Here is a 24,503-nt window from a genome sequence, read left to right as displayed (position 1 = left end):
TTAGGTGTGGACAATATAATAGAAATACTTCAACAATATTTCTATTGCACAAAACTCTAGTAGGATGTAATTTGGTATATTAGATCATGCACTACATGTGCCATAACTAAAGCTACTATTGAAGAAGGGGTTGTACACTCATATATCTACCATAGAAAACTGTTGGGAGTTAGTATCCATGGATTATATGCAAGGGTTTCCCTCGATTGAGCATGGTAATGATTGTGTCTTTTTGGTTTTCGATTAATTCTCTAAGATATCCATTTTGGAACTACATAAGAAGAGAATCATAGCTAAAGAAACTATTAAGCTATTCTTTGAGCATGTTTGGGTTCAGTTTTGGATACCACAAATGATTATTTCTGATAAGGATAGAAGGTTTCTTAATAATTTCTAGTCCAACCACCGGTATCTGGTGGACACCTAGTTGAATAAATCAAATACCTTTAACCCCTAAATATATGGAAAAACATAAGTGGCGATGATGATTATGCATTTTAATACCTCTTAGAATATTATGATATGATATTCTACATGTTTCGACTAGGCGACTGAGTGAAGTTTTTTCATACTTGTTGATGTAGAGCCAAGAGGAAGAATTTAACATAAAAAGAAACATAAAATTTTATTAACTTAATTTCTCTCCAAAACTTGACTTTAAAAATGAATTACATGGCTATTTATTCTGGAAGAAGAAAACTCTCGAATTCCTCAAGAGAGAACTACTTCCTAGATATTTGGAGGAAGTTGAGAGAAATCCTCTCAAATCTTGAAACCTGTCCAAACTACATAATCTCCAACAAATTCTAGAAATCTCTATAAAACCTATAGTTTTCTAAGAATTTACAAATTAAACAAATGATAAATACAAAATAAAAGATGCTCCTTCATCAAACTCCCCAGGTAAAATAAATTCTTGGTCTCCTGACCATATCTCTTCATAAATTTATTAAACTCCTCCTGGATCCAAAACTTTAGTATGTTGTTGATCACTCATTCTTTGTTGTTCTTCTTGAATGGTTGTGACTTTTAGTTCACTGGGTTTCCAAATTTTGTGCTGCAATTCTCCTCCCTCTTTGTTGATGTATAATCGAGTAGTCAAATGCATCATGTTGTTGTATTTCTATCTCTTCTTGCAATATCTTGGTTTATGTGTTTTTTCCATCAGTTTCCTTAGTTATTCAATTTCAATATCCAATTTAGTTTCTAATTGAATTTTACTATTACTAGCTTGGAATATCAATTCATTATCTTTAACATTAAATTGCAAATTACATTCAAGTTCCACATTTTCACTAATTGAACATTTCTCTTCCTTATCTACAACTTGATTAGATTCAGGTTCCATTAACATCTTCTCTAGCAATTGTAATTCTTCTTCACATTTCATAAGCATTTTACAATCATTTTCAGAAATCATTTCAAAATATTGGTCTTCATCCCTGCATGGAACAAAATTAGTGTCATGTCTGCAACACATCTTGCATCCACACACCAATTGTTATATTTAAAACAAACATAATCGTTATCTTCCATCGACGATTCAATCATCATATGCAAAACTTATAAATAGTTTGTGGCACCATCTGCGGGAATCGAACTCACGTTCATATCAACAAATGGCACCACAAACTATTTAGAAGATCTGCATATGGTGACTAAATCGTCGATGGAAGATAATAGTTATGTTGGTTTTAAATCTAACAATTGGTGTGTGGATGCAGGATGTGTTGCAGATGATGGACATGACATTAATTATGTTTCATGCAGGGATGAAGACCAATATTTTGAAATGATTTCTGAAAATGATTGTAAAATGCTTATGAAATGTGAAGAAGAATTACAATTGCTAGCGACTATGTTGATGGAACTTGAATCTAACCGATATTTTGAAATGATTTCTGAAAATGATTGTAAAATGCTTATGAAATGTGAAGAAGAATTACAATTGCTAGCGAATATGTTGATGGAACTTGAATCTAACCGAGTTGCAGATAAGGAATAGAAATGTTCAATCAGTGAAAATGTGAAACTTGAATGTAATTTGCAATCTAATGTTAAAGATGGTGAATTGATATTCCAAGCTAGTCACAATAAAATTCAATTAGAAACTAAATTGGATATTGAAATCGTAGAATTAAGGAAATTGATGGAAAAAAACACATAAACCAAGATATTGAAATAAGATACAGAAATACAACAACATGATACATTTGACTGCTCAAGTTTAATTATGTGGTTTGTGGGAATTCATGATTAAACAAGCTTGATTGAACTATAGCTTGATTGAACTCATAGTTGCACATGAGCTCAATCAAGGTATACCTTAATCGAGCACCTGTGTGCCAACGATTTCTACAATCCTACTTGAACAATTCTCGAGAAAAATTGGGGCTCAATTGAGAGTTTTCTTGATCGATGTCATGTTTAAACATTTTTTGTTGGAGTATGGTGTAAAATAATGGCTCGATCAAGATATTTTATCAATCGAGCTACATTCCTTGATCAAGATATTGTTTTTTTTATCACTCTAGTAGTTTGATTGAGAGTTTGTTAAATCCTCGATATAGCTAATTCAAATTTACATAAACCTCTCGATCAAGCTTTTTAAGTGCTCGATCTAGCTGTTGAGGGCATAAAAAATAAAATTTTAGCTGTCTTTCTATAGATTTCTCTGCAAAACCATCTTGTAGCATGGCAGGCTTAAGGCAATATTTGACCTTAGGTGGTGGAGTTGATCACATTGCATTCGTGAAGGAATCCTCTAAATAATGATATGAGTTTGAAATCTTTGAATTCATATGATCTTTTTCATCTAACTTCTTTTAAACGTAATGTTTAAATTTAATTTTTTTTCGACAGTTTCAAAGAGGCTGAATGAAAAATCAATAATATAAAATATACAAAATGAAAAAAATTGCATTCACTCAATTTATGAATCCTCTTCAAAGGGGTAATCTTGTTTTTGAATTTATTTAAATAGTAGTAAAAAATCATGCACAAAAACGTGTTTGAAAAATGCAATTCAAATATTAATTTTCCAAATTCAAAAAATAATAAAAAATATAATTTTGGGTAAAAAAATAAAATATCAATATGCATTGATTAGTGTTATTTGTGTAGATCATGCTTATATATATATATATATATATATATATATATATATATATATATATATATATATATATATATATATATATATATATATATATATATATTTATTTATTTATTTATTTATTTATTTCATGAACACACACATACTTGTTAAGATGTGTGAAAAAATGCAAGGACAAGCATTTAATTTAATGGAAATTTGACAGATTACATGACACCAATATTTTTTTTAATAAAATATCATTATGTCAACGATATAATTTTCCACAAATTGTCTTTTTACTCTAAATCAAAATTCACAAATCTCATATGAATTTTGAGGACTTCAATTTAACAAAAAGATAAAAATTTAAAATTTTTATATGTTATACTTTGTTAATAAAAATTGATAGCTTTTGTCTTAACTACTAAATTATAAATAATATAAGCAAGAGATACCCATCTCACTTTGTAATGTGAGTTATAAAGTAATGATAAAGGTCTTGGAGAAAAATAAAATGCATCTATAAATAATTTAGCTCTAATCAATAATTTAGTTGTGTAACTTATAAAAGGTGGTCCAAAACTAAAATTGCTTTTACTTGGTTAAGAGCTTGTCTTACTCGAACTTAAGGAAATAGGTGTCCAAGGCCCAAAAACATCTAGCAAGACCAAAAGTTTGTCCCCTAATGGACCACCAGCTGGTCATTCTAAGTGGCACGGTTTTCTTTGAGTAATGATGATGAGTCAGCGTGCATCAAGCTATAGCAACCATAAATGGTTATCCTCATTGTTAGTTTGACAACTAAATTATAATAGATTTTCCCACAATACAAAAAAAATGATATAAAAATCTTTCCATTATATATGGATGAAAATACCATTAACATTATTTTAATAAAAACATATAAAGAAAGCTTATAACCTTAAATGAAATTCTTGATATTCATATTTAATATCAATGATATTACTTACTATAATATTAGATGAAATTTTAGTAGACTTGAAGAAAGTGGAAATTTTAATTTCAGTAAGCCTTTTTTCTTTCTTAATCTTTAAAGGAATTAAAATAAATGTCTATTTTCAATTTGTCTTATTTTAAATATATATTAAAAAATAAAAAATAAGAAATAAAAATATAAGAAATTATGATTTTCGATCCTCCCAATGCTTTGCTATCTCTACTTCCAATATGAAAAATAACATAACCAAAAAAATGTTGAAGTAGTTATCTTTTTAATTAAGTCCATTAACTAGAGATGTTCTTTTCGAGCATTCCAGGTTCGACATATCTATGCAGCAATGAATATATCTTTCATTCTTTAATAGTTAATAAAAAAATATTAATTTTAATTTAATGATTCAACTCCCAATGCTTTGCTATCTCTACTTCCAGTATGAAAAACAACATAACCAAAAAAATTGTTGAAGTGATTAACTTTCTAATTAAATCCATTAACTAGAGATGTTCTTTTCAAGCATTCCAGGTTCAACATATCTATGCAACATTAAATATATCTTTCATTCTTTAATAGTTAATAAAAAATATTAATTTATAATTTAATGATTCAGATTGACTATGACCCCTCAGAAAATACAGTTCCATCTTAAATATCAAATCATTTCAACATAGTGATAGTTTGAAAAGAAATTACATCTTAATAACAAAACAAACAACCTAATTGAACGCCCTTCTCCTCAACGTTAAGCTGAACTTTTTCATTGGAAAGCCTCCAATATCGAAGTGAAAAATAAATTTCATCTCTATAAGGTGAATAAACAACTTCATCGGAAGAAGGGTCCTTATTCATAAAGTTAAAACTGGGATCGCCTCCAAATTCAACCCTTCCAACTTTCACTTTGCATTATCTCATACAAAGGAGAGCTCCATGTAGAACATTTATTTTTATTATATTCTTTCCATTCTTCCCACCACACCATGAAGCTGCTGGTTTCGAGGAAAACATCTAAAGAAATGCTGCGAGTGTTGATCATCCGTGTCACATTATCTTCAAACTCTTCGAGATTTCCAAGGCGTTGGAGATGGCCTTGTTTCAGATTTTCCAAGTCTCTCCGAGCCTCTTCTACATATGCCCAAAGGCACGAGTCTTCGGTTAGGGATGCAGGCTTTGTGCGGGGTCGTTGGCCTCTCGAACGGCGTGTTTTTTCTTTCTCTTCCATCCATTTCTGAAGAACTTTATGGCGCTTCGGTCTTCCATTTGAAACATAGTTGCTATTGCCATTACGATAATAATCTGCAATATCCAGGGGCTCTACCAGTTTTCTATATGTATTGCCAGCGTTTATCCACTTATTTTGGAATTGGAAATCACATGGCAGCTCATTGCTTTCCCACATTTCAATAATGCCGTCCCAAATCCGAATAAGCTTTACCCTATTCACATTTGTCCTTGAATCCTTCCTGTCGTAATCCTTCCTGTCGTTTTCGTTCTTGAAGGAGTCATAATATGTGATGCCATTTTTTCTTTCACAATCCTCTTTATACCACTCAAGCTCTGCCATACTCCCGTGTGCCATACTTAAATCAATAGCCAACTTAGAAGCGTTCATGTTATGACTGTTTTCAACATTTCCTGCTTTTAGTAGGGCATTCTTTGCATATTCCACATTCTGCAGAAATTTGAGGCCAACTCGATAACACATTCCAAGCATCAATTAGAATGCCTAAATGAGAAAAACAAAATTCAGAAGTACCAATAAAGACAGTGTTATAGTTTAATCTAGTCTCAGATCTTAAAGCATAAAACACACTCGCACATGGTATAGATGAAATTCGATCTTAAACCATAAAAAACTAGCGCACATGGTATACATGAAGTTCTAGAAAAGCCCAGAAAGCCCTCGTATTCTTATCGGCGTTGTAATGAGGCCACAATTTCACAATTTCTGTCGGACAGTGAAATTTTTGTTGGAATTCAAGATAAATTTTTGAGGAAATTCAATGCCACAATTTCACAATTTCCCTTGGACAGTGAAATTTTTGTTGGAATTCAAGATAAATTTTTGAGAAAATTCAATGTCACAATTTCTCTGGGACAGTGAAATTTTTGTTGAAATTCAAGATAAATTTTTGAGGAAATTTAATACCCGGAGTGTTTGAATAATTTTTTTTACGGTAGAAAGAGATTCAGCACCATCACCCCCGGTGTACCCAAAATTCATGAACAACCCATAAAGCATCCAAAATCTTAAATCACCCCTGGTGCACCCAAAATTCATAAATAATCCATGCAGCATCCAAAATCTGAAAGTGTTAAAGCTATAACCCAGATTTCTAAAAATTTCAGTCTAATTTTCTCACAGTTATACCAGAATTTCCGTTATTTTTTAGGCAAAATTGTGGTGTCATTAGATATGACATTCTTACCCAATGCTAAAAGGAAATCAATAATAAACTCTTTATTTTTCTATCATTATACTCTATTCATTGCAGAGAACTCAAAAGGTTGGATTCAGAGAAGGCAATTCATTAGATTGCAGTTTTGTCCATATTACCTTTAAGATATTCTGTTCATATCAAAAACTAAAATGTAATTTTCCCCTTTTTCATTCAAAATCTATTTTGAAAAAGAGTTAAGCATTACCTGAGTTTCAACACCCATAGCCTGTAGCTGCAATAAGATTCCCATCATGTAAGAGGATTCTGAATTGGAATTCCCAAGTCCTCTTCCACTTATGGAGTATTGCCTGACATGCTCCAAGACAGAACCATAATCCGAGTGCTCTGAAATGCATGCCCGTACAATGTCATCATAAGATTTTTCTTGGCTTTGCATTGTCCAATGAAGCAGGTGTAAAACTGCCTCAGAGTTTTCAACACAAACTGCACCATGGCTTGAGCAGAGCATGTAAGTGCCGAAAGGTCGATATGGGCTTCTCTCCTCGTTAATCCCATCTAACACTCTTATAGGATCTAGCCCATAGTTCACTTCCGTACTTGTATACTTGAGGACATTCTCAAGAAGAGTTCTGCAATCATCTTGAATAAAAGAATATGGCAATATGCCCTGCCAATATGGAAAAATAGCGGTCAAGGGGTTGGCAATTGACTGAAACGGTGCAAGGAGCATCCGAGGAACAATATCGTACTTGGAAATCAGATGACAAAAGTTGCCTGCCCAATTCTCCCGGCGAACTGCTTCAACAAGTCTTACATCTCCCACTAAAGGGCAACCAAATGTGATACAAAAAGGTGAGCTATTCCTCAGCCTCTTTTCCAGCACCCATAGTGTGGCCAAAGTCGCCACTGCCCCTCCAAGGGAATGACCCACAAATATAATGGGTTTGAGTTTCTTTTGTTTGCGGTCTGTGTAAATCTGCAACTGATGATCATCAAATACATCAACTCACTGTTAATTTTCCCTTTGAATTTCATTTTTTTTATCTCTAATAATTGAAGGAATAAACCCTGTTTTGTTGAAAGTAAGGTCTCTATGTCCTGGCAGTTGTATTTAGATAAATCAACTTACCTCTGCTTCGAAATCCGTGTTGTTCAGAATATGCAGGAACAGCTTAAGAGCTCCCTGATGAACCAGAGCTGGTTTATCATCATTGCCCTTGAGGCAATCAGAGAAAACTTTGTTGTCAGTTTGTATATTGCCCTCTCCATATTTGCTCTCCTTGACAATAAAACCTTCTATATCATGAAATGAAGGGAAGGCAACATATGCAATGCCTTCAACCTCCTTCAGAGTAAAACTTTCCGTGTTGCTTCCAAGAAAGCACCATGCCTTGGACAGTATTCCGTATGAAACAAGGAACGATGCAATTTCCTGACCAACAGTGAACCTGCAACGATAGTTATGTAATTCAGCACTATATGGACACAGAAGAATCGATGGCTCCCAATTTAGATTTGTGTACATCAAATAATATTGAATTCACAAAGATTTTCAAGTTAGGATGTATGGACAATGGAGAGCAATCTCTGAATGTTTCTTAATCCAGCTTTCAGTTTATTAAATATGTCAGTTTTGCACTACTTTGTAGATTGGGAGATGTAGAGGAGATGACCAGATTCAACAAAAATACAACAATACCTTCATTACCTGAGATGAAGATTAAAAAACTATTATGAAAAATCAAGGGCTAAGATTACACATACAACTCCTAAACAATAACAGAGGTGTCTATGCTACGAAACCATTTAGCTTGCAAAAAACTGACTGTCGAAGACCAGATTATTGGATCTGCCATTATTAGATTAAATCAAACTCCCATTACTAATTGCAGGCCATCAATTCCTCAGCTTCACTTAAAAATATTAAGTACGACAGACATACAGTGATTACTGCAACGGAAAGGCCTGTATCAGTCACAAATATTTTTTCTTAGACTGCTGAAGGGACATTGATTCTGTAATCCTTCCAAAGGCTTGAGAAATTCAGGGCTTAAATGTAACCCGAAAGCGAATGATGACTTGTCCCAGCAGGGTGCATCTCTCTTCAAAAAAACCTTTTTTTGCTTTCTAGTTTTTATGATGGGGGAGTGTCCACCAAACTCGGATGGATTACAAAATCAATTACACTATTATTCCAAAATTTTATCAACAAAGTCTATTCTAACCACTATGACAAGCCAAAATTTATCCTAAAAACGCTTCAAAATTAGGAACAAAACTGCAATCTCCAACTTCTTAAAAGCTTCATACTCGAGCTCCATTCTTCACCAACGAATCCGTTCAAAATTGATACAAAATAATTTCAAGTTTATCAAAGACAGGCATTTATGAAAATGTAAAAAGCAACAGACAGATCATGCAAAAAAAAAAACTGATTTTCCATGTGCATCCTTACGGGGGAGTAGGGGAGTCCGTGGCCTGCTATTGCTGCTCGAGCAGATTCACAATGGTAGTGGAATTAAGAGATGATTTCCTCGTAATACACAATGAGTCTCTGACTTAAATAGAAATGATTGCATACAAAAAGGAAGGAACTTGGCAATATCCGGGAAACAGGAAACAAAGGAAAGAAAACTCCAAGAGCATTGGGTATGGAGTTCATGGGAAATTGTCAACGAATCTGAGTTTACATAGGAAAATGGAGAAGCTATCCGGGAAACATAAAACAAATAAAAAGAAAATCGTAGAACTCCAAGTCGGAACAGGATTGCAAGTGAACTTCTCCATACCTGATATAAATTTGACAGGGAATTTTGACTATGAAGTAAATTTTCTATGATGGTGTTTTTTTAAGATTGGGATTTGTGTGATGTTCCAAATTTATTTTTACTTATATATTAGATGTATTTTTGTTATTGTTGTCTGGAAGTGTCACTGAATATGTCTTTTCACAATTTTTGGGAAACACATTACTATACTTCTAGTAAAGAAAATATAAAACAAAAAAAATGGATTGCATTGTGATCCGTTAATTGTAAGCCAGTGAAAATTAACCAAAATTATCAAACCTTACTATGGCGGATTCATTATTGTAACTCAGTGAGAATTTAATGAAAAACCTGTAGATTGTGTTATGGATCCATTAATTCGAAGACCAAAATCATCAAAGCTTACTGTAAGCAGCTCAATCAATCCTAGTAAGTTAGTAAAGATCAATTAGTCAAAATTAACAAATAATTTATTTATAAGACTCGGGGCTATTTTTGACCATTCTGCCATAACACTTTTCTGGCTATCCTTAAAATTCTTAAAATTCCACCAGGATAGAGATTTTTTCTTACTACATTTTTTAATGATATTTTATAATTGACGAATTCTCACAACTGTAGTGAAGATTTAGGAATTTTGTAAATAGATTTTTACTTTGCAAAACTTAAAATAAATATAATTAATTAAAGTGATGAAAATTGTTATTAGGAATTTTACTTTAAAATTATATTATATCCATTATTTTAATATAATATCCTACTGGTATTTGAGTAAAAAGGAAAAATCAATAGGGGAACTCAATGTTACCAATCAACATACCTAATTATTGCTAGTGCTTAGCCCCACACACACATAATCTAGAGAGAGAGTGAGTGTTATTGAACAAGTAGTTATAAATTATTAAAATGTGTGGCCATGTATCATGGGATTTTGTAAAATGAATGAGAAGAAATATATTTTAGTATGAATATTTCCATAGTCAATAATTTGAAGAAGATGAATACTTCTGGTAAAGTGTGAGTTGTCATTGATATGCCCGACTTTTGGGGTGAACACTTACTCATCTTCAGGAACAGTAAGCTTTTATGATGAAGTGAAGAGTGCTAGACCTAGTTAAATAGAGTTACAATATAGCCATTTGGGGGAGATATGACTAGGAAATAATGACAAAAAATAATTATTAGAAATTGAATCTGGATTGAAGGAATCAAGTAATAAATACTCAAGATATAATAGTCAAAATTAATAATTAATTTAATTTTAGTTTGTTGAGAAAGTATAATATTAATAATAGAAATAATTATAGTTTAGGTTAAAGATAGAATTAATAAGTTATTTGGTCAAATTTGAAAAAAAGGTAAATATATTATGATTATGATGATGATGATTAACGTCCAATGCACTCTACTAGACCTTAAGAAAAGAAAAATAATCTAATCACGATTCTTCAAAATCTTGTTTCTATTATCAAAAAGAATGGAAATAAGTGTTCCAAAATTGCTATAGTTGGGATGACTTAACAAGTCAAGAAGATTGGAAGTGTGGCAAATGTTAGGGATTGAGAGTGGATGTGAGTAAGAGTCAGGTAGTCTAAAAGGATTTAATTTTCATCTTCCAACCTCTTAGTCTCACAAATATGATAAATTCTATCATCCTATTGAGTCTTGGGAGTAGACCACCAACCGGTTTCACTTCGAAGCTCATGAGAATTAGTTCTTATCCTAGTGATGTTCATTTTTTTCTTAGTGTTGGTTAACACAGAGAGATAATTCTAGTTATCAAGGGTGGGGTTGATCACCTTAGCTTCATTTTACCCTCCAGCTTGTTGTCATCCCACATCTTATCCTTAAAATTGGAGGTAATAGTATCTTTGGCACTATCATTGCTTTCCATTATGATCTCCTCTTTTATTCCGCAATGGTTGAGCCAAGGCTAGGCACCCTTATGCCACCCACGATTGAGGCGAAGGTGGGGTTTTGACTTTTGGATCTATCTTGGTTGCTGGAGGTTTGCTCATATCTCAGGTTAGAAACATAACCACATTAGACAAAACACAAAAAACAGAGTTAATCAGGCAAAGGGTTCTCTATGTGATGGCATAGATTGAACATGCATAGATTGTTCATCAATGTAATTATCCATATTGGTATTATTTTTAATGGTATTCTATTTTAGTCTTGTCTCCATTTGGTTCTTATATTCCTTGTTTTCTTGTTTTCCAACATGAAATTGGTTCTTTTGGTTCTTTAACACTATTTCGATTGTTGTACTGTTTTGAACACTTATTAATACAATTTGTTTTATTAGAAAATGTAATAATCATGTTGAGGCTATTTGTGACATTGCTTTTGATGGCATAAAGTTGGTTTAATGTGCATTTTTTATATTTTTCACATTGTCAAAGATTTAGATAAAGCACACGCCAAAAAGTATGTCGTTTTCTAAAATCATCACTTTGTCGACTTCATATATGGTTTCTAACTATCCCTGCACGAAGAAATAGAGCAAAAGCATGACCAAATTGGGAAACTTGAAATTGGAATGTCATCTAATGCATGGATTCTGGTACATCTCATACATGGGTACTGGTAAATTGTTCATCATATAGAGTCTAGACTGCTAATCGCGGACACGATAGAGTAGATTGTGATGCATACTAACATAGATTGGGCTTTTAGAACCACTTTGGAATAGGAGCTAGAGTTTACTTTGTGTGCTGACAAAGGTTTCTCACAGCCTACAATTTTCTTAGTGTGCTTAGTCAGAATTTCATCACTATCCTACTAATTATCTAAATGCTTGGCAGTTTGGCCACTTCATTATAATAGTTGTCTCTGACGGTTCTAAAAGTCTGCATAAGAATCCTTGGAATGCAGTCTCAGGAGGACAAGTCATAATCCTTTTGTTTTTCTGTAAGTCTCATGCTTATTCCATCACCATGACATTTCCAGCTTATCCTTGTTGGTGGTTATTTAGACCCAAGTTTGAGAGTAATTTCAAAATCATACATTTTTCTATGCACATGAGGAAAACTGGTGTCAAACTTCTATCTCTTGGGGAAGAGCACTAATCCACTTCTTAGCTGCATTAAGAGAGAGAGAACCACTGCCTCTAATGCTTTTCTTGGAAAATCCATGTGCCATTGGGTCTTCCCAATGACACCTAATTTCTAGCTGCAAATTTATGAATTAAGGTACTCTCACACTCACAATATCATAGCATTGGATGTTCAAAATTAGATTGTTATAATTATAAAACATTTTCACTCCCCACACATGTATGAACCAATGCACCTGCATCATCTTGACATTGAAATATGATTTCCATTGTTGTACATGCACCAACACACTAGCTATGTTCCACATCCCATATTATAAAGTTGCCTTGGCACCACTATCTAGTTGAAGATCACACCAATGTAGCCTTTACCTAAGCCATACACTTCACAAGAGCTTGCCTCTAATCATTTTCCAATGTCCTCATTAGAGGGGCATTTTCCTCCAAAATAACCGCCTCAGGCTTGCCTTATTAATTTGTAATTGATTCCTTGTACAATAAGAACAATAGACAAATCTACCCTGCAACTATCTTGATCAACTGCTTCTTCAACAACTTGCTCATCTAAATATTTGTGATTGCTCATAAGCCCTCCACTTTTAACTCATTTTATATATTCTTGTGCTACAACAGAAGCTCTTGCTCGTTAAGGACATTTTAAAGGCCACCTTGCCAATTACAATTTTTTAAGGGTAAATATTTTCCCCACATTCAACAGATGACTTGAACAACTTAGTTTTTCCTTTCATGTCCATCAGGTCCTCCGAGATCCTAGAATCATTAGCAAATGTCAAATTTTTATATAGATCTCCACTAACTGTGACTTCTTCTGTTGTCTTTCTTTTGTAAGATAATTTATTTTTGGACATGTCACAAATATGTCATTCTTGCAGAGAATTTTTTTCACAAATTCAATGTAAGATATAAGTATCCCTATGGCCGTGACAATTTCATATTTCCTACTATTAGTTTGATCCCTTAGAAATTCTAAGCCTAGAGAAGGAACTTTCACCTTGCCTTGATTGGCTAAACAAAAACAATTGATTCCTCCTACTAGGTTGTCCTACAATTTTAGCTAAAGTTTTGTCTTACTAAAATTCTAGACTAATGAGATCAGGTGTTACACCATTTTCTATTTCCATCTTAACTGCATGTAGCTAAAGATAAACATGAATACCAAAAGCAGGACAAAATATCCATTAAAAAATGTAGCATGCAGAAAGATTCTTTGAAAGTGGCCCTATAAGTATGTGCACCTGTTGCAATTCATCTATTTTAGACCGTGCTATTAAATTCATCTATGGAAAGTTTTGAAGACAGAAGACCCTGAGATAGGGTGAGGATCACTACATAAATTATGGATCTTCTCATTGGCTTCCACAGTGCATCATAGGTAGCACAAGGGAAAGACAAACCATCTCTACTTTCCCTAGCTATGCCAATGGCTTGGAACATCCCTTCCTTCGGCCTATAAAACACAGGTTGCTATGTTTTTCTTGCATCCCTTGAACTTGAAGTCCATGATGTGTTGAATTATCACACACTTGATTGAGAGATCAAAAGATCGAAATCACTCTTGACTTGAAACTAATACAAACTTGAACAAAACCCCTAAAATATTTAACTCCAATTTTCTAAATTGTTTGAAGACAACAACTATATGAATCTCACCATGCCTCAAAAGAGTCTCAGCTTTGCTGCTGCAAATCAGATTGATTATGCATAACAATAGTCTAGATTCTACATTGGTCATTAGTTGTTGTTGTTTTAGCCAAGTTTCACTGCCTTATTGACTTGTAGTTTCCCCCTCTAATTGGCATCTGTGTTTACATAAGGGTAAGCTCATTGTTGCTTGTAAATGAACTTGTATTGTTTAACATAAAAAAAATTCCAAATGATATCTGTTAGCTTGATCTCTTGGTCAAAACTGCAAACCTCTGACTGAGATTATTTGGATTCCATAAAATAAATTGTAACTATGCAAACTACTTGAGAACTTTCTAAGAAATGGTTCACACTCCTCTCCTTTAACTTTGCAAAATAACACACAACGAACTCATTTATTCTAATTCAAGCTAGTGCATATATAAGCCCACGAAATATTGTTCTTCATGTCAGGTGTCATCAATTTTTCAACATCACATAGAAGGCAGGTTTCATGGAGATAAACATGGCTACTACTTTATTGCAACTGTAGACATCTTGTAATAATGGATAGGAAAGAAAGTAAACCCAGACTGCCACTAGACTAGGGATATTTTAGGGGAACAGAATAATCACTTGCAAAAGAAACAGTTGAGTTTAATGCAGTACCTTTGGATCAATTCATTGCGCATTGATCAACAACGTTAATCATCATAAATAAAGGAACTGAGATTACGGTGTGGCAGATTGGATTTATAAAGAGTTTATCAGAAAAATGCAGGGGCCTGCAATTTTTATGGATTCTAACTACCCAGATTGTTTGATGCTCTAAGATACTTCAGGATTTATAAAGATTTTATCAAAAAATGCAGGCATAGAAAAGGCCACAGGACATGTGAGGCATGAACTATATTTATAATTGATCAAATATAATCGCTCGAAAGGACTTATAGTTCATAAGTTCTCCATAGGGAGGTCGAGGAGTTCTGGAGGCATAGGGAGCTTGAGCCTTTCTGGAGAAGCAGGGGCGCGATTTTCTTTTAGTTTTGAATTCAAATCACCGACCTGCCACCCTCGTTGCTGCATTAACGAGTGGACTAGTCAATCCCTCGCTAGATGGAGGGATGTGACCTGATTGGATCCTGCCAAATTCTGATTCTGGTGAATTCTGATAGTCACATCTATCAGATAACGCAACAGAATACTGAACACTTGCTTCATTTGATTTCCAAAGATGTTTTTATATACAAAAGAGAAGTTTCTAGAGTCGGTGGCTTCTTCAGGAAGCTATCTAGCTCTCGAAACATCCGCCGAATTCTCCAGAAGAAGCTAGACTTTGCATTTAATGTGGGTGGTTGGAACTATTAATGTTTTCCAACACTCCCCCTTAATTCCAACCATATGACAAATATACTATAGCACAATACATAAGACACTGTAAGCATACTCTTAATTGTCATGCCTGCTGGTCTAAGTCTCAACTAGGCTTACAATATAATCTTGATTTTCTACAACACATAACTTCCTTCTACAAAACTCAGATTTTACCTTCCTAAGAGGCTTAGTGAATATGCCAGCTACATTCTCATTTGTATTACAATATGTTAGAGAAATTTCTTTTGATTGGACCTTTTCTTAAAAAATGATATTGTGTGTCTATATGTTTTGACCTTGAATGAAATACAGGATCGTTCCCCAGTTTGATGGTGCTTTGATTATCACATCTGATCACTGTAGGTTCTTGTTGACCTTCACCAACATCTTCAAGTATTCTTCTGAGCCATATAACTTCACAGGTGCCACTACATAATGCTTTATATTCTGCTTCAGTTGATGACAAGGAAACTGTTGCCTATTTCTTACTGCTCCATGATATAGCTCCCAATCCTATATTGAAGACGTATCCAGTGGTGGATTTCCTATCATCTGGATTTCCAGCCCAGTCAGAATCAGAATGACCTGTCAATTCAACATTACAAGCATTAGTATATTCAATACCAAAATTGATAGTTCCCTTTAAATATCGAAGGACCCTTTTTACAACTATCCAATGGCTTTCATGAGGCTTAGCCATGAATTGACTAAGTATGTTTACTGCATAAGCAATGTCTGGTCTAGTGGTAGTGAGATAATTCAGACTTCCCACTAATTGTCGATACAATGTTCCATTTACCTCTTTTGTTTCATCATCACTTCTTAATTTGATACTTTGTTCCAATGGAGTACTCACTGCTTTACATCCATTCGTATGAAATCTCTTTAGTACTTCATTTGTATATTTTCTTTGTGTGATTAAGGTTCTTCCATCATATCTCCATACCTCAAGACCTAGACAATGGTGCATCTCACCAAGATCCTTCATCTCAAATTCCCGAGATAACTTCATTTTTATATCTATAATCAATTTATCAGCACTCCCTGTTATTATTAGATCATCAACATATATAGAGAGTAATACTATATCCCCATTTCTATCTGTCTTGACATACAAATTAGGATCATTTTTACTTTTTTTAAATCTTTGCTGAAAGAAGAATTTGTCGATTTTTTCATACCAATATCTGGGGGCCTGTTTTAGTCCATATAAGGCCTTTTTTAACTTGCATACAAGATGTTCTTGACCCTTCTTTACAAATCCTTCTGGTTGAACAAGATAAATCTCTTCTTTTAAGTCACCATTTAGAAAAGCTGACTTTACATCTAATTGATGTAGCTTCCAATCATATTTAGTTGCCAATGCTATCACTATTCTGATTGTATTCATTTTTGCAATCGGAGCAAAGGTATCTTCATAATCTATACCTTCTTTTTGTGAATAACCTTTTGCAGCCAATCTTGCCTTATACTTGTCTACGCTACCATCTGCATTAAATTTTGTCTTGTACAACCATTTTGATCATATAGGGACTTTATTTTCAGGTAATTTGGTTAATTCCCAAGTTTCATTTTTCATTATAGAGTCATATTCTTCTTTCATAGCTTCCATCCATTCTTTATGATTTTTGGCTTGTTCATAATTTAAGGGCTCAAAAATAGTCATTACTTGAGACATTAAAGCATAATCTTTATACCTGATGGGGGTTTGAATCTGTCATGTTGACCTTCTTAGAGGTTCATTACTTTGTGGAGTACCTTCTCCTTTTCTTCTCTGTGGAGTGCCTTCATCACTTCTTTGTGGACTTTGATTCCTTGATGTGTCTTTTGGAATGTCCATGTGTTCTTGAACTTGAGTTGATTCCACAACTTCTTCTTCTTCCTTAAAGCTTTCATAAGGAGACTGCCATATATTATGTTCATCTTCTTTTATTTGTTTATCTACATGCTCATGAAATATAACATCTCTACTTGCAAAGACCTTGTGAGTACTTGGATCATACATTTTATATGCTTTTTGATCAATGCAATATCCAATAAAAATACATTTGATGGCTTTGGCATCTAACTTTCTCCTATCCTCTTTAGGAATATGAGCAAAGGCCTTGCATCCAAATATCCTTAAATGACTAACTTTAGGTTTAAAACCATAAAATGCTTCAAATGGTGTTTTGTGCTCAAGATACTTAGTAGGGCTTCTATTTTTAAGATATACAGTTGTATTAATGGCTTCAGCCCAAAAACTATTAGAAAGTCCTTTACTTTTTAACATACTACGAGCACATTCAACTAATGTTCTATTCTTTCTCTCAGCTACTCCATTTTGTTGAGGTGTATGTGGTACTGTAAATTGTTGCATAATTCCATTTTGTTTGCAATATTTGATAAAAGCTCCTGAAGTGTACTCACCACCTTTATTTGATCGAAGAATTTTAATGCTCTTTCATGTTTGCTTTTCAACCATACTCTTGAATTCTTTAAAGTATTCAAACACGTCACTTTTGTTTCTTATAAAGTACACCCAGGTGTATCTAGTGCTATCATCAATAAATATAAGAAAGTAATATGCTCCACCAAGTGACTTAGTTTGCATTGGACCACATACATCAGTATGCACTAGTTCAAGTATTTCACGTTTTCTTCTATTTTCATGCACAGGAAATTCTTCCCTATGTTGTTTTCCTAGTGCACAACCTTCACATTCAAAGTGTTCACCCTTAATAATTGGAAGACCTTCTACCATCAATTTCTTTTGTAGTAACATTAGGTCATTATGATTTAAGTGTCCATACCTTTGATGCCAAAGCTTTATAGTTGACATGCTTGTTGATGCCAAAGCTTGATGTCCATTCTTCATTACATCCAACTTGTATAAGCCTCCAATTCTCATTCCTTTTGCAACAACCTTGTAGTTGTCTTGCACATCCTTTACCAAACAATGTGATTTCACAAATTCAACTTTTAAATGTTGATCTGTGATAGTAGAGACTGAAATTAAGTTCTTCTTTAATCCTGGAACATACACCACATTTTGAATTTGTTTTTCTTGTCCATTAGGCATCATAACACTTATATCACCATATCCTTTAATTTCATGTGATCTATTATCTCCTAAATAGATGTGTCCACCATTATTAATCTCATGATAAGTATCAAACCAATCTCTTTTGCATGACATATGGATTGATGCACCAGAATCTATAAACCAAGCATTATCATCATCAATTTCTGCTGATAAAGCAGCATTGGACACAAACAATTTAAGATTGCTAAAGTCATGACTAATTTCTTCATCTCTATCAACATAATTTCCTAAATTCCTTCTTTGTTTAAATTGATCAGACCTTCTTTTCATGCAATTCTTAGCAAAATGACCAAGTTTTCCATAGTAATAACACACATCATCTCTACTTGATTTGGCATTTGTCCTTGGTAAAGGTGTACCTTGAAATGATTTTACCTGTGGCTTTTTGCCTTTATTTTTCTCCCACTGTTTGCCTTTGAAGGACTGCTTCCCTTTAGCCATCAATGCCAAATCTGAATTGGGAGATTTTTGTTTAAGGCTTCTTCTCCGCTCTTCTTCCTGCATAAGTATACCTGCCAACTCATCAAAAGTAGGAGCCTTCTCTCTAGCTGAAAGACCAGTGATAAACATTTGATATTCATCAAGCATTCCATTTAATGTCACAGTAACCAAGTCTGTACTAGATATTGATTCACCAATGTCACCTAATTTATCCTTTAGATCTTTAATTCTAGAAATAAAATTACTAACACTTTCATTTTCTTCCATCTTAATTGAAAGAAGCTTACTCTTTAAATACAATATTCGATTTGTAGTCTTCGTCTCATACAAATTTTTGAGAGTGTCCCATGTCTCCTTGGATGTTTTGCACTCTCTAATGTGTGGAATAATGTTGTCCTTAACCGTCATCCGCAAAAGCACCTTTGCTTTGTTTTCCCATCGCTTTCAATCTTGAATTGCAGCATTTGTGGCTTGAGGGGACACTGGCTTAACTTCAGCTCTAGACACAATCGTCCATGTATTGTTGCCTTCCATCAAAGTCTGCAACTTAAGCTTCCAATTTGCATCATTTTCACCGTCTAACTTGTTAGAGTCAGATAAATAAGATTCTGCCAATACATTAGCCATGTTACTTATTTTCACTGTATCAATCACCAAAAAAAAATTACTGATTTTCACAAATATAAACCCTTCCCTTTGTTTTAATATTTTAAATATCTCTAAAAAATAACACTTTATATTATTTTTATTAAAGGACCTTTTAAATCACTGGTCAAACTGACTTTGAAGAAATAACTTAAAACCAAAAATATTGGCCTCACTGGCTTGTTTTGGGTTACAACAACTCCATCTTGGACATAAAAAATCTTCGGCTAGCAAATGACTCACGAATAAGCTGACTGCACCGGCTCCACCTGCAACAAAATTCTCACCAGAATTTGCACAACATGCAGTCTTCAATGCACCAATGTTGTCTCCCTGATTGTGCTCTGCACCAACAAACTTCTCTACGCACACTGTAACTACTCTTCAAATTTCAAACTTGAAGCTTGGGTTAATAAAGATGAAAAACCATTCAAGATTTAACCCTTGCAATATATGATCACTACTGAAAATCCACAAGAATCAATGAAACAACAGTAAAATGGGTGCAAAATATAAGGAATAATTTATATGTGACATTTTCGCCTACAAAATTTGAAATTTTATGAAATTACCACCGAACGCAATGTCAAGAATACCACAGGAACTTCTAGTTCGGCTCCACACCCACAAAACTGAAGCAAGAATCAATTTTCTGTTTGGATTTCAGATGCTGCGGGCCAAATTTGCATTACAGACAAGTTCACAGCTCTTCACCAGCACTCCCTTCGAACTTCACACAGATTGCACTTCTCAACAACTCCTCTTGCAATAGCGCTCTCACGGCAATGCACAAATCTCTTCCGTCAAACAAGCTAAAAACTCTGACCACCAAATCACCCTTCACCAAAAGCTTGTGCTGCACACATACACACTGGTTCAGCGATCTCTCACTCTAACTTTGATCGCTCCCACACAAGAACCTTACACTCACAGTACTCAACCTCACCTCGCTCTAATACCATATCAGATAACGCAACAGAATACTAAACACTTGCTTCATTCGATTGCCAAAGAGGTTTTTATATACAAAAGAGAAGTTTCTAGAGGCAGTGGCTTCTTCAAGAAGCTATCTAGCGCTCGAAACATCCGCCGAATTCTCCAGAAGAAGCTAGACTCTGCATTTAATGTAGGTGGTTGGAATTATTAATGTTTTCCAACAACATCAACATCGAAGGGGTTGGAGTAATGCCAACCAGAGCCAAAGATTTTTCCCGGTGGGAACGAAATCTAAGCAACTCCTCCTCCTGGCTAGACTACTTCGATTCCTTTTGGATTTTCTATGTTATAGTTAGTACATTTAACCTCCAAGTACAAGTTTATGGAAGAATAGAATAACTTTGTTATGAAACGAACAAATTTCTTTCATTTGGAAAATAGAAGACTTTCCAAACCTCTGCAGCAACATCTCCCTATCGTTATTTCTGATACGACCTTTATTTCTTCATCATCTTCAAAAATTTAGAAATTTCGTTAATTTAATAGAATTAAAAAATATTACAACAAGGTAATCGACATAATTAAAAAACATAATGCATTACCTACAACACTGAAAGCTTCCTACCAATTATCTGGTTAGTTGTCTACAATATTTTTTAAAACTTTTGACTGTTTATACACATGCACAGGCATCAAAATTATGACTTTTAATTTGAACTTAACGTAAGTTGTCCGTTGTCTACATCTTTTGAAAAAATTTCACGGATTATATAAATGCACACACGTCAAAGATATGGTTTTTAATTTGAACTTAGACGTAATTTTCTAACTTTGCATTTAAGACCTGTTGTCAAATGCGTTCTCAAATATGAAATACGTTTTGTGCAAGGTTAAATTTAACGGGTGCCATTACCCGTCAGAGATATGACGGTTTTACTTTTAAACTATGATTTTTAATATTTTTTTAACAAGTTTCATCTAATTTTTTAAATTGTATTTATAATTGTTGCAAAATTTCCATGCTCTGGTGTATCAATCCATTCAAGTGTCATTGTTACACTTTCATTTGAGACCTGTTGATGAAACTTTTCTGTGATTTTTCCAAGTTGTTTAAATGTTTAACCTTTTTTTTAAAGATGTAAATAGTGAGAATATAGATGGAAAATATGTATTTGCATATCTGTAAATTTTTTTGTTTTTAATAAATAACAAAAATTAATATTATAAAGTGAAAATAATATATATTCATAATTACTCTCACAAGAAAATAGTAAATGTAAATATTGTTGCAACTAAAATTAGACAAAAAAAATTCACATAACAAAAATTGAAGCACACATACCATGTTTTCTATTTAAGCCACTTGGATGCCAATCCCATTACAAAAAAAATAGTTGTGAAATAAGTTTCAAACAAAAAACATAATGTGCATGAACTATGTAAATGTTCAAAAATTACATTCAATATCAACATGTACACAAACTAAATTTTGGATAGTTTCACCAAAAGAGGTAATTATCAAAACACAACATCATTACAAACATAAACATAAAAGCAACAAATTTGAATGTTTAAGATTCTTATTTTAGATGTCATATACCCTATCCCATTCCACCATTGATGAATCAATACGAGTTAGGGACACTTGCATCAAGGCATCCAATGCAGCTAATGATAGCGTTGTTCTTCGGACATCCTTTATTATGTTTTGTCTTGAGAATCCTCTCTCACAAGCAATTGTACTTGCGGGAATAATAAGCATTGTCAGCAATAACTTTGACATGTTAGGAAAATTTGTATGCAACCCTGTAACATAAAAAATGATGCAGGAGCATCTGGTCGACAGGGAGAAGACCGAGAGAAGATGGACACAGTTTCGGAAGAAGATTGGGAAAGTTGAAAATTTCATTAAACTGGACAGCAAGCCTGTCAGAGTTCTTAGTTTTTTTTTCCTTTCTGTTGTTTAATTTCTTTCAGGGTCAACTACAGCATTAAACTCTGTTGTCCTAATTTATGTTTATTTTACCTTAATTACTGTAACAGGTTTTAGTTAGAAGTGTTAAAGATAGATTAGTGTTAATAAGTATGTAACAGCAAACCCTTATGGCATAAAAGGGGCAAGTGAGCCAACAAATAGCAAAAGGAAACGTATGCATGTATCAACTGTACAAAACCGAAATAGCATAACTACCAGGCAGTTAATCAACTGCTCAAACTATTGTACAAAAGGGCAAACGAAACAACCCAGAGGGGTTCAGTTCAGGAGCGGAACATGTAAAAGAAAAATACCAGAAGTACATACATTATTTTCCTTCATCAAATACAGTGCACCATTAAAAATACAAGTCTATGATTTATGTCCTCTGTAATAATCTGTACATGCATATCATCGTAATTTCAATTCATTTCAGGCAACCCAAAATAACAGAGTTCTTTACAATTCCAAAGAGTCCTTCGACTAGCTAAGAAGAGAGTGAGTACAAGACGGGAGGGCGCAACCCTAACACGGCAGAACGAACAGACCACAGTCTAAACCGGTAAGCCACAAAACCATTACAAATAGTTCATATGCCATAAAAATATTACATAGTATGCCTGTGTAAAACAATATATACAAAACTGTGTCATGAGGGTTCATAGAACCGAGCTATCAAGAGCTCACAGAAAAACCCCAAATTACGGTTACGGGTTGGAGGTAACCCTGACATACACAGGTCCGACAAATACACAGAATGCACACAGCAGACAAGAGTAAATGCGGCCAAGACCAAGAAACACCGTGAGAAAGTAAAGCAAAGACAGAGCTACCCGGTAAAGAGCGATTGTAGCCTTGGTGAATCCGCGGAATCCGGCCACACCTGCCAACACAAAGCAAGGTGAAGAGTTAGGGTCTGAACACCGATAATAGCCCTGCAAACAAAGTTGTGAAATGAAACTGCAATCAAAACAAACAAATCCGTGTAGGAGGGTGACGGAGGAGCCATACCTGTAGTGAGCCGAGACCTAGGCCAGCGGAAACGAAGTGCTAACCCTGAACACAAAGGGGCTGCGGAACGTTAGTTCCGGGACAAACTGTGGACACAAATATTTAGCATGGAACGAGGCCATACCTGTTCTATAAAGCCGAGCGTTGGAGAAAAGCCAAGCTGGAGAGTCTTCAAACTGTGAGTTTGACAGCGGAACAAAGTAGCAACCACTCATCACCAACATTCACCATAGAATTGCCAAAAAGACCATAACGAATAGTAATCACCAGAACAGAAACAATAAAGCTCACACAGTCGAGGAACAAGTTGAACGCGCAGAGAAGGACCATAACTTACCAAGAAACCCTGAAGTAAGCCCTTTGACTCCCATAGCACCGGTTTGACGGAGTGGAAGAGCATTGTTACACCATAAGAAACCAGCGGAGCTCAACAGGGTTTCTCCCACAAACAGAAAAACCAGAGGCAGAGCGAGACCAGAACGACAGAGCAAGTCACAGAGTGAAAATGACTGAACAGGCGCGAAATGGCGGAGGAAAAGCGCGTTAAGGGGATTAGGGTTTGTCAACCCCGAGGAGGGCAGGTGTCGTGAAGAGAGGCCGAGTAAGGTACCATGTATTGAATGCCAATCAACCACCACAAAAATCATTTACAATCACTTTATTATCAACCAAGGATTAGTGTGAGTCCGCGTAGACTGAGTTGGCGGGGGGACCACGTGGGCTGGCCCCATCAATTGGTATCAGAGCACAGTTTTTTTTTATTTATATAGAGGAAGATGGCAGAAGGGCAAGTGCCAAGACGAGGACGTGGAAGAGGTGCACGTAGAGGAGCAGATGAAGGATTGAGGGAACAGATTAGAGTTCTGACAGCTCGCTTGGAAGCAGTGGAAGCGGGTAGACGAAGAGACCCGGAACTGGGAGATGACAGTGAGGAAGAAGTGGTAGCTGCTACAGACGGGTCCGATGAGGAGGCTCCAGAATTGAGACTGCTGCGTTCAATTTTATTGGCCAGCAGCAAACCCAAAACAGAGATTTCGAATTACGATGGCAGTCTGTCTGCTGATATCCTATTGGATTGGATAAGCGAACTAGATAAGTATTTCGAAAATGAG

At 34.5% G+C, this 24,503-nt stretch overlaps 1 protein-coding gene across 1 annotated transcript; it reads right to left on the bottom strand.

The window, feature by feature from the left end:
- Positions 1 to 4,680: 4,680 nt before the first annotated feature.
- On the bottom strand, positions 4,681 to 24,038 carry LOC149202027 (lipase-like PAD4). The gene is made up of 6 exons (XM_089401446.1): positions 23,729 to 24,038; positions 23,516 to 23,601; positions 23,116 to 23,315; positions 7,584 to 7,902; positions 6,699 to 7,436; positions 4,681 to 5,724 (listed from the first exon to the last, which is right to left on the bottom strand). The coding sequence occupies exons 1-6, from the start codon at positions 24,036 to 24,038 to the stop codon at positions 4,933 to 4,935; spliced, it is 2,445 nt and encodes an 814-aa protein (XP_089257572.1). The 3' UTR covers positions 4,681 to 4,932.
- Positions 24,039 to 24,503: the final 465 nt, after the last annotated feature.

The sequence above is a fragment of the Pinus tabuliformis genome, chromosome 2_1, assembly GCF_031772625.1.
Source record: "Pinus tabuliformis cultivar Carrire ecotype Pingquan chromosome 2_1, CPIR1, whole genome shotgun sequence".
Taxonomy (NCBI): Eukaryota; Viridiplantae; Streptophyta; class Pinopsida; order Pinales; family Pinaceae; genus Pinus; species Pinus tabuliformis.
Note: the sequence above shows the minus strand (reverse complement) of the source record. Positions and strands in the feature narration are given on the sequence as shown.

Coding starts and splice junctions, on each gene's coding strand:
- LOC149202027 (XM_089401446.1), bottom strand. CDS start 24,038: ATGATTTTTGTGGTGGTTGATTGGCATTCAATACATGGTACCTTACTC. Junction 23,316..23,515: donor CGCTCGGCTTTATAGAACAG/GTATGGCCTCGT, acceptor CTTTGTTTGCAG/GGCTATTATCGGTGTTCAGA. Junction 7,903..23,115: donor TGTGTATTTGTCGGACCTGT/GTATGTCAGGGT, acceptor CTATCGTTGCAG/GTTCACTGTTGGTCAGGAAA.